The sequence below is a fragment of the Vombatus ursinus genome, unplaced genomic scaffold, assembly GCF_900497805.2.
Source record: "Vombatus ursinus unplaced genomic scaffold, bare-nosed wombat genome assembly UNPS02014811.1, whole genome shotgun sequence".
Taxonomy (NCBI): Eukaryota; Metazoa; Chordata; class Mammalia; order Diprotodontia; family Vombatidae; genus Vombatus; species Vombatus ursinus.
The window spans coordinates 14,353,162-14,365,485 of NW_020954589.1; the positions used below are offsets into that span (position 1 = coordinate 14,353,162).

At 38.0% G+C, this 12,324-nt stretch overlaps 1 protein-coding gene across 1 annotated transcript in view; it reads left to right on the forward strand.

The window, feature by feature from the left end:
* Positions 1 to 12,324, forward strand: part of TBC1D22B (TBC1 domain family member 22B) — a 116,423-nt gene that overhangs the window by 88,222 nt on the left and 15,877 nt on the right. Inside the window, exons 9-10 of the mRNA XM_027876580.1 lie at positions 6,036 to 6,142; positions 9,242 to 9,317. Coding sequence (XP_027732381.1) covers positions 6,036 to 6,142; positions 9,242 to 9,317 — 183 coding nt within the window. The remainder of the gene's footprint in view (positions 1 to 6,035; positions 6,143 to 9,241; positions 9,318 to 12,324) is intronic.

The following is a 12,324-nucleotide window of genomic DNA, read 5'->3' on the forward strand; positions in this document are numbered from 1 at the left end:
TGTGTGTGTGTGTGTGTGTGTGTGTGTGTGTGTGTGTGTGTGTGTGTACATACAGGATTAATTGGAGATAACAAAAGAAAGGCACTAGAATTAAGGAGGGTCAAGAAAGGCTTCCTATAAGTATGTTTAATATAATTGTACATGTATAGCCTTTATCAGATTATGTGCCATTTTGGGAAGGGGGGAGGGGAAGGAGGGGGGAAAATTTAGAACTCAAAATCTTATAAAAGTGAATGTTGAAAACTAAAAATAATTAATTTTTTAAAATCTAAAAAAAAAACACTGTATAAAAGATTTTTTTTTGAAAAGCAAAGAAAGGCTTCCTATAGAAAGTGAAATTTTAGCTGGGACTTAAAGGATGTTTCCTAAAGATGAGGAGACAACTGGAATGCCCGCTGAGAATGCGTGGAGATGGGAGAGGGAGTGTCTTGTTCAAAGAACGTCAAGGAGGCTAGTGTCACATGATTGAGGAGTGCTTGGAGGGAGAGAAGGAGGGATGGATGGAGGAGAGAATGGGGAGAGAAGAGAAGAAGGCAGGAAGGAACCAGGTGCTATGCCAGGTGCTTTACAAATATTGTCATTTGATCCTCACAGCAGCCCTGTGAGAAACTGAGGCAAAACAAGTGACTTGCCCAGAGTTACACAGCTAGTAGATACTAAGATAAAACGATGATCATGAAGGATCGTAACCACAAGGAGAAATAACCATAAACTCCTCCATCTACCCCAAGCCTGCAAAAGTAGAAAATGAGAGATGCCTTTGGGCGCTGGGAAAGGAGTCCTAGCATAATCTCAGGTAAACCCGCTGAAACCTGCAGCATTCAGATTGGGCATGGTCTGGGGACTCAAACTCCACAGTGCTTATGTATTGATACATCAAGAAAGGTGGAAGCCAGTAGCAGGAGTTCCAGAATTTGGTTACAAGACTTGACTACCCCATCCAAGAGTGTTTGAAAGGGCAGAGTCTAGCATTAGCTCAAATATCTAAAACAAAAACTGAAGCTAGAAATATGAATAAACAGAATAAAATGCCAAACAAAATGGGAAAAAAATATTACAGGTTGAAATGCCAAAAAGGTAAATCCAGAGCAAGAGAGTAACTTCACAACAACTGCCGTCAGTACTTCAGAAGAATAAAATGGTTTGGCCACAGAAGCTATAAAGGTATCTGGAAGAAAGGAAGGAAAAGGTTAAAAAAAATGAAATGAGATAAGGGGGAAAAATTGGAAGAATAATAAATAGCTTAGGAAATAAAGTAGAAAACTTTACCCAAGTAGTGTGCTTCCTGAAAAATAGAATGGAGCAAACAGAATTCAACGACTTTACAAGAACTATTGTCTCAATTTTTAGTTGATTCTCTAATATTTTCCAAATAAACCAGAATATATTAGCAAATAGGAATAATTCTTCCTTCCCTTTGCCGCTGTTTATTCCCTTAATTTTTCTTATTTTATTACCATAGCTAGCGTTTAAAATACTTTGTCAAATGATAATGCTAACCATGCATAGCCTTGCTTTACTCCTGATCTTATTAGAAAAGCTTCTAGTATAATGCTATCTCTTAACTTATGATAAATGCTTTTGATAATTTTAAAGACCCTTTGATTTCTATCCTTTTAGCATATTTTTAGTGTAAATGAATGCTATATGTTAGCAGAGGACTTTAATCCATCTGTTGATGTAAATATGGCTTTATTTATATTTCTTATGCTAATTGTTTTTCTGTTAATGAAGTATCTTTTCATTCAACTTAGTCCAACTTAGTGGCAACTAATTTTTTTATGTATTAATACAATTTTTTGCCAATTTTTTTCATCAGTGTTGATTAGTATAGTTCCTTCTCTCTTTTATCCTTTCTGATTTGGAAACCAGGATCATACTTGCCTCATTGAAAGAAGTTAGTAGAGAGTGTCTTCATCTTCAATTAAAAAAAAAAACTTCTTAAAATTAATTATTTTAAATGACTAATCATTTTTTCTCCCTCTCACCTCAGGGACAGGGGGAGAAAACAGAGCCCTTATAACAAATATGCATGGACTAACCTTAAATACTTTCTTTAGAAAACTAGTCACAGAGCCATTATGTGCTGCTGGGATTGTTTATTTTTATTTTATTTTTTTTTTTTTTTAGGCAATTGGGATTAAGTGACTTGCCCAGGGTCACACAGCTAGTAAGTGTCAAGTGTTTGGTCTGAGGTCAGATTTGAACTCAGGTCCTCCTGACTTCAGGGCCGGTGCTCCACTGCGCCACCTAGCTGCCCCTAGTATTTAATAGAATTCGATTGTAAATTCATCTGTAACTAGAGGGTTTTTTGTGGGAATGCTATGACTTCCTCAGTTTCTCTTTTTAAAATAACTAGGTTATCTTTTTCTTTTTAAAAAAAAATTTTAGTATTGTACATTATTGTAGGTAATCATTCATTTCCTTTAGATTTCTAGGGTTTTTTGTTTTTGTTTTTGCCGTAAGTGGCATTGTATTTTATTATATTCAGTGTTGTAGTTTCTAATAATTTCTTAATTTCTTCTGTTGTGAATCTTCCTTCTTCATTTTTTATTAGGTCTAGTGTTCTTTTTCTTTGACAAAATTAGCCAAAGTTGTGTTAATATTGCCCCAGACCCACTTTTTGTTTAATTTTAAAATGTTCAGTTCTATTTGTCTTACTTTTATTTTTTATAATGTCATCTTTTGCTTTTGTTTAAGCATTGTTGGGTAACTATGATATGATAGACAGAGTGCTAGACTTGTAGCGTAGAGCTGAAATATTGACTCTGGACACTTTGAATCTCTACTTTAGATGTGTTTTTTATAAGCTGCAAATAATAGGGTTTTGTTTTCTAATACATTCTGCAGTTTGCTTCCTTTTTATTAGTGAATTCAGCCCATTGACATTTCAAGGGTACAGTTGTTGATTTGGTTTTGCTGTACAACCAAGGCATCATAACTTCCTATTTTAACTGTTCAATTATTAGTCATGGTACATTCATCTGTCCATCACTCCTGCCCTCCCCAAACACAGTTGAAGCTTATCTTACTTTAAGACAGTCCAGTCTTAAACAGTCTTCTCCTTCTTTCCCCTGTTCATACCCAGGATAGGTTCCAGGACTCCACTTTTATTGACAGAATCTTCTTTTTAAAAAAATCACCCTTCCCTGACTGTATGCCAGATAAGAGTTTGGTTTAGGAATCATCCTACTCCTCTACCCCCCACTCCATCTCTTTGTTTGATTAACCTTCATTTAGAGTATTTAATTTAAAGAAATATTATTTTATAGCTCCTCCTACTTGTCCCCATCAGATCTGTAGCAGATCTAGTGCATTATGTTCTCTTTTCAGGGGCTCTGGCCTTTGAAATCTTAGCCTTTTTTTTTTCCAATGATTTTACACAGAATAGAAGTTTAAGTGTCTTGATTGATATTAGTTATGACTTAAAAGCTACAGTTGAATAATGATTTCCTTATAACATGTTAAAGTTAAATCATCCTTTACTTCTTATTGCATTCAGTTCTAGATTATCTAGTTTATATTTCATTTGTTTGGTTCGTGTGTATATCAGATGCCCTGCCCAGTTCTGGAAAGAATTAAAGTCTCTGACCTCATGAAGATCCATTTTTTCCTATGATAGAGTATGCTCAGTTTTACAGGATAACTAATCTTGGAGTGTAGGCTGTTTTCTCTTACAGTACATCTCTTTTCCCCCTCTTTAATTTCTTGTCCTCATTCCATAGATTTTCGTCATTTGAATGGTGCTTGTTGATATAAAAACTGCTTGAAAGGCTCACTTTGCTGTGAAGCCCTGGAAGTTGTCAACTGCATTTCTCAGAGTCAAATTTTATGCTCCTCTTTGTCAGCAACCTATGGATTCTGTAAATTTTTGCCCTTTGTTCTCAGTTTTTAATATTTCTAGGAAGTTTTCTTAGATTTTTTAGATATGGTATCTAGTGCTATTGTTTCTTCTTCCCTCCCTGCAATTTTTCTTTCTTTTTGAGCCACTTTTATATTATTGAGTTTTTTCACCATCTTTTGTCAGTTCTCTTGTTCATCTTGCTCAATTCTTCCTTCAGCTATCTTATTTCTTATGTTATACAGACCCCATCTTCCTTTTTATCTCTCAATTGTGATTCTGAATTACATTAGAGGTTCTTGCAATAAGTTCATTCTCTCTTCTAGAGGCAAATTAGTTATTGTAATTTTGTTCTTTCTTGCTGCAGACTTGTCCTTGCTTTCTCATACCACATAGCATTTATTCATTGTTTTGGCAGCTATTTTTTGCTTATTCATTTCTTCCTTTCTTTCTGTTAATTTTCCTGTAAGTATTTCTTTCCTTTTCCTTTTTATTTCATTTTACTTTATTTGTTATATTTGTTGTTGTTCTGAGGTAGTTTGGGGAAGCTGAACTTAGGTATGACCACTTGTTCCACCGCCTTATTAGAAAGACATTTAAATGCCTGGATTTAAATAGTTTAAATAAAACAGACATGGGCCAGCTAGGTGGCACAATAGATAGAGTGCTGGGCCTGAAGTCAGGAAGACTCATCTTCCCAATTTCAAATCTGACTTCAGACATTTACTACCTGTATGACCCTGGACAAGTTACTTAACCTTGTTTGCCTCAGTTTACTCATCTGTACAGAGAGCTGGAGAAGGAAATGGCAAACCACTCTAGAATCTCTGCCAGGAAAACCCTAAATGGGGTCACAGAGTCCAACACGACTGAAAAATGACTTAATAGCAACAGACAGTTAAGTGTCTGTTATATTGTCTAAAGAATGAGTCTACCTAGGGAGCAGAACCTGAAGATTTTGAAAAACTTTTCTATATTATCTGTAATAAGCTTTTCATAGTCTATGCCAAAGGCTGTCAGTCTGGGTAAGGAAAGAGAAGTCTTTCTCACTCTTTCTGCTTCTTCCTGACAAGCAAAGAGAGATAATGCCTTAGGATTATGGGGAGAAATGACTGCATAGTCATTAACTTTCCTTTAATGCTAAAGGGTTATCATAGGTAATTTATTGGCCTAATATGAGGTAGTACAGTATAGTGAGTTAAGTGTTAAGCTTGGAGTGAGGAAAACAGGGTCCAAATATGTATTAAATGCCTAATGTGACCCTGGGGAAGTCACTTAACCTTTGTGTGCCTCAAGCGACTCCATGAGATTTTTCTGCTAAGTTAGAGTTGATTGTACTCTATTTTGATAGAGGGAGATAAAATAACAAATGTTTTGCCTGTTTGTAGTATGGTCCATTTATGTCAGGTGGACTTTGGATCTAAAAATATTTAGATTAATGACACCCAGTGTCACACTGCCATCATCTACTCTGACTGTCAAAGTTGCCATATATAGATTAGGGAAATTCCTTAATAATGATAATCTTGTAACTATTTAGTAATTCTTTCAAAATATTCTGAAAAGAATGATTTTCTCTTCATAGCTACTGCCACCATGTGACAGTTCTGAGCCACTTTTTAAACCTTTGAAATAATATATTTTTTCCGGAATGTACTCAGGACACTGTGGTGCAATCTGCTCAACATTAAATTTGTAGTTCCTTCTTTTTAAACTTTTAAAACTTAAACTCTTCTTTTTAAATAAGCAAGAACAAAAATTGAATGTACTGCATCTCTTAGAAAAAAGGAGAGATGTTGGGGCAGCTAGGTGGCGCAGTGGATAGAGCACCGGCCTTGAAGTCAGGAGGACCTGAGTTCAAATCCGGCCTCAGACCAAACACTTGACATGTACTCACTGTGTGACCTTGGGCAAGTCACTTAACCCCAATTGCCTCACTTAAAAAAAAAAAGAAAAAAAGAAAAAAGGAGAGATGTGCTGATCTAGCGAGGGTCAGCATGAGAATGGGCTCATAGTGGCATATTATCCATATGTGTCCTTGGGAGGAATGGTGCGAGCCATCTTATTTTAATTAGTGGATTAGTGTGGTTCTCCCCTATACTTGAGGACCCCAATGAAGACACTAGATTCTATCTCTCTCTCTCTCCATTTTTTAGATAAGTCCTCTGGACTCTCTTCACCTTTTGTTTTACAGAAGAGGATGTGGAGAACTTTGATGTGACAAACTTGTCTCAAGATATTCTTCGAAGCATTGAAGCAGACAGTTTTTGGTGCATGAGTAAGCTGCTGGATGGGATACAGGTGAGCTTTCCCTGGGTCCAAGTCAGGATGACACGCCTCTGCTACTTACTAGCCTGTCCTTCCTGGATGTCCTTCCTTTTCATTCAGGGTCACCACTTCAGCAAAGCCACTGTTGCTCCCTTCCTCTTTTCATCAAAATAAAGCAACTTCTGAAAGAAAGGTAGAATAGTTTACTTGATATTCGAAATCTCCACATGCTTTTTTCTATCCTGATGCCCTCTGACATTAGAATGTGAGGCAGTCCTGTCTCATTAAGACCATCAGCCTTATTTTTAGGCCCAATCCCCTTCCTTTTCTCTTTCTCTTTTATAGGTTGGTTGTTTTGTGTTAGGTACCAATCTTTTACACATAACCCAGACTCAGGCCTGCCTTTGTCCCTTCCCAATTCCCGATCCAACATCTGGATCAGATTCTTTGTTGACTGTTACTGACCCAACTAGTCTTAGCTTGGGTCTTTAGTTGCCAGTGGTGAATTGACCTCTGCCATCAAGCTGTCTGGAAGAAGAGAGATTGGGGGGGAATGAAAGAAGAAGTAAGACATGATCAATAGTGAGATCAGTCCTGAAGACTCAGCTTCAGAATATTTGGCTCGCTAGCACCTCTTCATATAAATGTGGCTGTCCATGACAAAGTAGGTGAATTGCACTACCTCATTGAATCAAAAATGAGATTGGGAGTGAGGAAAGTCTGCTTTATGCCTTGGTGTTGCTGCTACTGATCCACCCTCTAAATTGGACCACCAGAAAACATGCCCAAGATGTGCTAAACCCATCAGTTCCACTGATATGTGGGGGACCACTTGTCCTCATCTTTACTTTAGCCATCTTTTTCCCTGCCACCGTAGGTGTTTTCCTTCCTTCCTTCTCTCCTACTTTCCAAGTCTTTCTATAATCAGGTCAAAATTATCAAAGGCATGTCATTGGACTGTCCTTTTTATCCATTTACTGTCTGTCCAGTGTCCCAAACCAGAATAACTCTTTCCTAGCTACCACTCCCCTCTATGTATTGTCTCCTTAAAGACAGAGACAGTCTTTCTTTTGTATATATATCCCTAGTGCTTAGTACATAGTAAGCACTTAATACATACTTTTTGTTCATTCATTCATTTGTTCATTCGTTCTAGTGCTGGCTTCAGCACTGAATTTCTTTGAAGCCATATTCATATTACTCATAGGGCCTAGTTTTTCTATGTACAAAATAGTATCGTAACTCCTGCCCCCATTATGAGTATAGATGAGCAATAGTTGTTTTAAAAAAAAATTTAGAAATGGGATTTAGGGGCAGCTAGGTGGCACAGTGGATAGAGCACCAGCCCTGAAGTCAGGAGGACCTGAGTTCAAAAAACAGCCTCAGACCAAACACTTGACACTTACTAGCTGTGTGCCTCTGGGCAAGTCACTTAACCCCAATTGCCTTAAAAAAAAAGAAGACGAAGAAGAAGAAATGGGATTTAAATAAAGGAGAAGCAGCCAGGAAGACCTGGGTTCAAGTCCCCACTTCTAACATTTATTGACTGTGTGACCCTCTGCAAGTCATTTAACCCCTCGGTATTCTAGACAGGTCTCTAAGGCTGCGTTGCAAAGAAGGTGCATTGGTAGAAGGAGTAGAACTCCCCCTGGAGTTCCTTGGGTATAGTCCCTATCTCCTATTTAGATAAGAAGCAATATAATGGATAACAACCAGCCTTTGGGTCAGGATAACCTGGGCTCATCTGTCAGTATTCTGGGCAGCTCTTTAAGACTATAGGTAGGGGCAGCTAGGTGGTGCAGTGGCTAGAGCACCGGCCCTCAAGTCAGGAGCACCTGAGTTCAAATCCGGCCTCAGACCAAACACTTGACACTTACTAGCTGCGTGACCCTGGGCAACTCACTTAACCTCAGTTGCCTTAAAAAAAAAAAAGACTATAGGTACAGTGTAACTGCTCATTTGTATTGGTGGAGGGAGCTTTAACAGTCAGAGCTGAGTACAGTGATGAAATCTTAGGACCACACTCACTTATCCTCCCTCTCTCTTTTTCTCCCAATGTGTGTGTGTGTATATTAAGTTGTATCTCATAGATTTATAAGCACTTTAGCAGTTCCAGAGGAGAGGAAGGTTAATGAGGGCTAGAACAGCACAGTACGGCTTCAGGTAGGAGGTAGGACTTAATTCTGACCCATCGTGGGTACATGTTCAGCAAGTAATAAAAGCTGGAATAGAAACAGTTAATGAAAATTATTGCTAAAATATCCTATGAGTAAGCAATCTTAGATTGTTGGCAGAGAGTTAATAATCCATGATGACAAGCTGGTGCTGTGCTTCTTAGTATACCTAGATCAGAATAATGCTTTTATTGGTGCTCCATAGGATAGTTTTTTGAGAGTCTTGATTCACATAGGAGTACAGCACAGGTATTAAATGTTTGATGCCATACCAAAACGATGCTTGAGCCCAGAATTTTATCTGTCACAGAAATTGATTGTAACACACCCATCCTTAATGATCGAATGATATCATGATTCATGCTGAAATCCTGTTGATTTAGTGGTGATAATGATAGAAAGTCGGCAGTGATGTGAGCCAAGTCTTGAATTTCTTCCACTGTAAAATTAAGGAGTTGGACTTTTCAGCTCTGACTTTCTGAGTTCTGATGGTTCTGTGAAGAATGAAGCAGGATATGAATAGATAGGAAGACAGGTGAGGGAGTCAGTATCAGAAAAAAGCACAGAAGGGAGAATGAGCATGGTGTGTACATATTAAAACAGATTATCTTTTTAGTCCTCCAGATCATTACAATGAACCCAAACCTTCTTTTCCTCCAACTTTTTTTCCTTTCTTAAGCTGTGTTGCTAACATATTTCCTTGTGGGCACCTCCTTTCCTTTATTTGGCCTAAGCTGTGTCAGTGAATAATGCTCCAGATTACATTGTTCCCAAGAAAACTCCCATTGATCATTAGTAGCATGGCTTGGGATGATGAAAATTTGAACTCATTTTTTATTTAAATGGCATCTTTTAGAGTGGGAATGCAATATATGTTATGATCTCCATGGTTATTTTTGAGTAGTGCTGTGGCCAGCAGTACCCAGACCTCTTTTAATCTTGAATTGTGTCATTGCAGGATAACTACACCTTTGCCCAGCCAGGGATCCAGAAGAAAGTCCAAGCACTGGAAGAGCTGGTCAGCCGGATTGATGGTAGGTCCAAAGGACGCTGGATTTCCATCCAAACTAATCATCTTTAACACCACATCTTCCTATGGTTGTCACCCTTTCCCAATCTATCCATTTTCATCAATGATACCATTATCCTATTGTTGTCTCTCTGAGCTTACAGTGTCGGTGACATGACAGACTCTTTTCCTTGTTTTCTGTTACAAACTCCTAAATATTCTTTTTTTTTTAATTTTTCTAAAGATTTAATGATACCTTTTGTCATTATATTAGTCATTTATTGAACCCAAACTCTCTCAGATAGTACCCTTCGATGCAATGATAGGACAGTAAGCAAGAAATGGAAGCCAGCAAAAAAAGCAAACAAAAACAAAAAACAAAAACAATAATTTGATGAACCCAAGAGCATAAATCATCAGGGGAAGGACTCCCTTTGTAGACCGCGCCCCCCCCCAAAAAAAAAGAAAAGAAAGGAAAAGAAAAAACCATTCTGTGAATTCCTAAAAATTCTTAACCTTCAGCATTTCTTAGACGTATTTCTTCCTATCCACTTCCATAGCCATGACTCTGGTCTACGTGTTATTAATTATATATCTAGATGGCTGTAACTTTGTCCTAGCAGATCTCCCTACCTCATACTTATCTCTCTCTAAGCGAATTAACACGTAACAGCTAGCATACTCTTTTTTAAATTGGTGTTTTTTTCTTTATTTCATCACCTTGACTTTCTACTGGCTCCCTTTTCTCCATCCCACAGTAGAACCCTCCCGTGTAATCAATAAGTGAAATGAAGCAAAACAAATCAATATATTGGCTATATCTGAAAATATATATGTTTATAGTCTACTGCCTCTCTCTCTGAGAAGTGAGGAGCATGCTTTACCCATCAGTCCTCTGAAGTCCCCATTGGTCATTACCTTGAGCAGAGTAGAATTATCTTTCCAAAGCATAGTTGTATCGTATCATTGTGCTATTTAGAAATCTTCCGTAGTTTCCCATTGCTTTTTATATTAAGTCTATTTTAGCTTTTGAGTCATGTGATAACCTAATTCATAACTTGTATATAATTCAAAGTGATAGGAATTGGTCACTAAGATGATACTACTCTCGGCAACCCCAGTTATATACTCTGAAGAAGAAAGCCATAGTTCTTATGTATAATAGTTTCTGATGGCTCATTTCTTTGTCCTTATTTTATATCTCTTGCTTATGGTTCCTTTTTTAATGTCTCCTGTTTTATATCATTAGCACCATCAGGAAAAGGGCAGGGAGAATTTTTGTGAGGATCAAATGAGATACCATATGTAAAATATTTCACAGACCTTAAAACACTGTATAAATATTATCTTTGACATTATTGTTGTTATATCATTATATTTTCTATCCTCTTAAGTGCCTAGTACAGGAAGTGCACACTCAGAAAACTCTTGTCCTTTGCATAACTGCTGGTTCCAGGGATTCATTAGGACGGTAACACTGTGTGACCCCCTTTCATCACTGGATATCTGAGACCTGACTGAAATGGGGTGGTCAGTTTTTGTTTTTAGCATTGACAGTTTGATAACAGAGAAATGGTGTTTTAGAACAAAGATTTTTAATATAGCTGTTAAATAATATTTGAAGGCCATAGCAAAGAAAAGGAAGGATCAATCAGATTCTGTATTCCTTTAGAATGCCAAACTTTATTGCTCTATCCATCTAAAAACCCCAAGGGATAGAAGTTAAGTAAAGAGGTAAATTTCCACTCACCATAAAGAAGACCTTTGCTATAATAGACATGTCCATTAATGGAACCAACTGTCTCAAGAAGGAATAAGTTCCCCTTCACTAGAAGTATTTAGGCAGAGGACCATTAACCATCTGTCAAGCAGGCTGTAGAGGTTATTCCTCACCAAATCTGACATTAAATCAGATGAGCTCTGAAGCTCCCTGAAATTCTTTGATAATATCAGAAGTTTGAAACCACTTCTTAATTACTTACCCAGGGGGTTTAACAACACCTAAAACTTTTGTCTTCCATTTTACGATTGAGACACTCATACTGAGGGGAGGGTAATTATAACGTGTGAGGGAAGCTGGTAAATTTTTGCACTTACTGAATAAGCGACTTAGGATGGATTTATTCCATGGGCTGTGCCGGTGTGAAGTAACTGGGAGGGAGAATGTTGGCATAGAATGAAGGGGAAGGAAGCCTCCTGTCCATCTCTAACTTAACGAAAGTAATGACTTGTTAATCCTCCACTCTTTGCTTTCCCTCACTTCCCGGGTCCCTTCGACTTCAACAGAGTTTCCCACACCCCCTGTTCTCCATTCACAGCCACAGTCTCATTTAGTCCTGCATTATCTCATGCCTGGATTACTGCAGTAGGTTCCTAACAGTTCTCCCTTCCTCAGGCCTCCCTCTTTTTGTCACTATTGTGTGCCTCAGTTTTCTCAACTGTAAAATGGGGATCATAACAGCACCTACAGGATTGTTATGAGGATCAAATGAGATGATAGTTGTAAAGGGCTTAGCATGGTACCTGGCACATAGTAGGCACCATATAAATGCTTTCTCCTTTCTCCTTTTGCAGTCCAACCTCAGATATTCCCTAAAGCAAAGATCTGACCTTGTCAGTTTACTACTGAAAAACGTTGCAGTGGCTGTCTGTTCCCTTTCGGATAAAGTACAGACTCCCCATTTGCTGTGGTCTCGCTCCAGCCTACCTTTCCAGGCTTTCCCCCTCAGGAAGAGTTCATTCCAGCCAAACTGGCTTACTTAACTGTTTCTTGTACAAAGCAATCCATCGCCTGTCCCAGTGTGTTTTCATAGGCTGCTCTTCATGCCTGGGTCCTATGCCCTCCTCACTTTTCGCCTCCTAGAATCCCTAAGTTTCCTTCAAAACAGCTCAAATTCTCTTCCCCACACTAGTCCTTTTTAAATCTTCCTCTGCTGCTGGTGCTGCCTGCCCCTCAAATTACTTTGTATTCACTTCATGTCTATTTTCCATTTACTTATATGTGTAAATGTTATTTCTGCTGCTAGAATGTA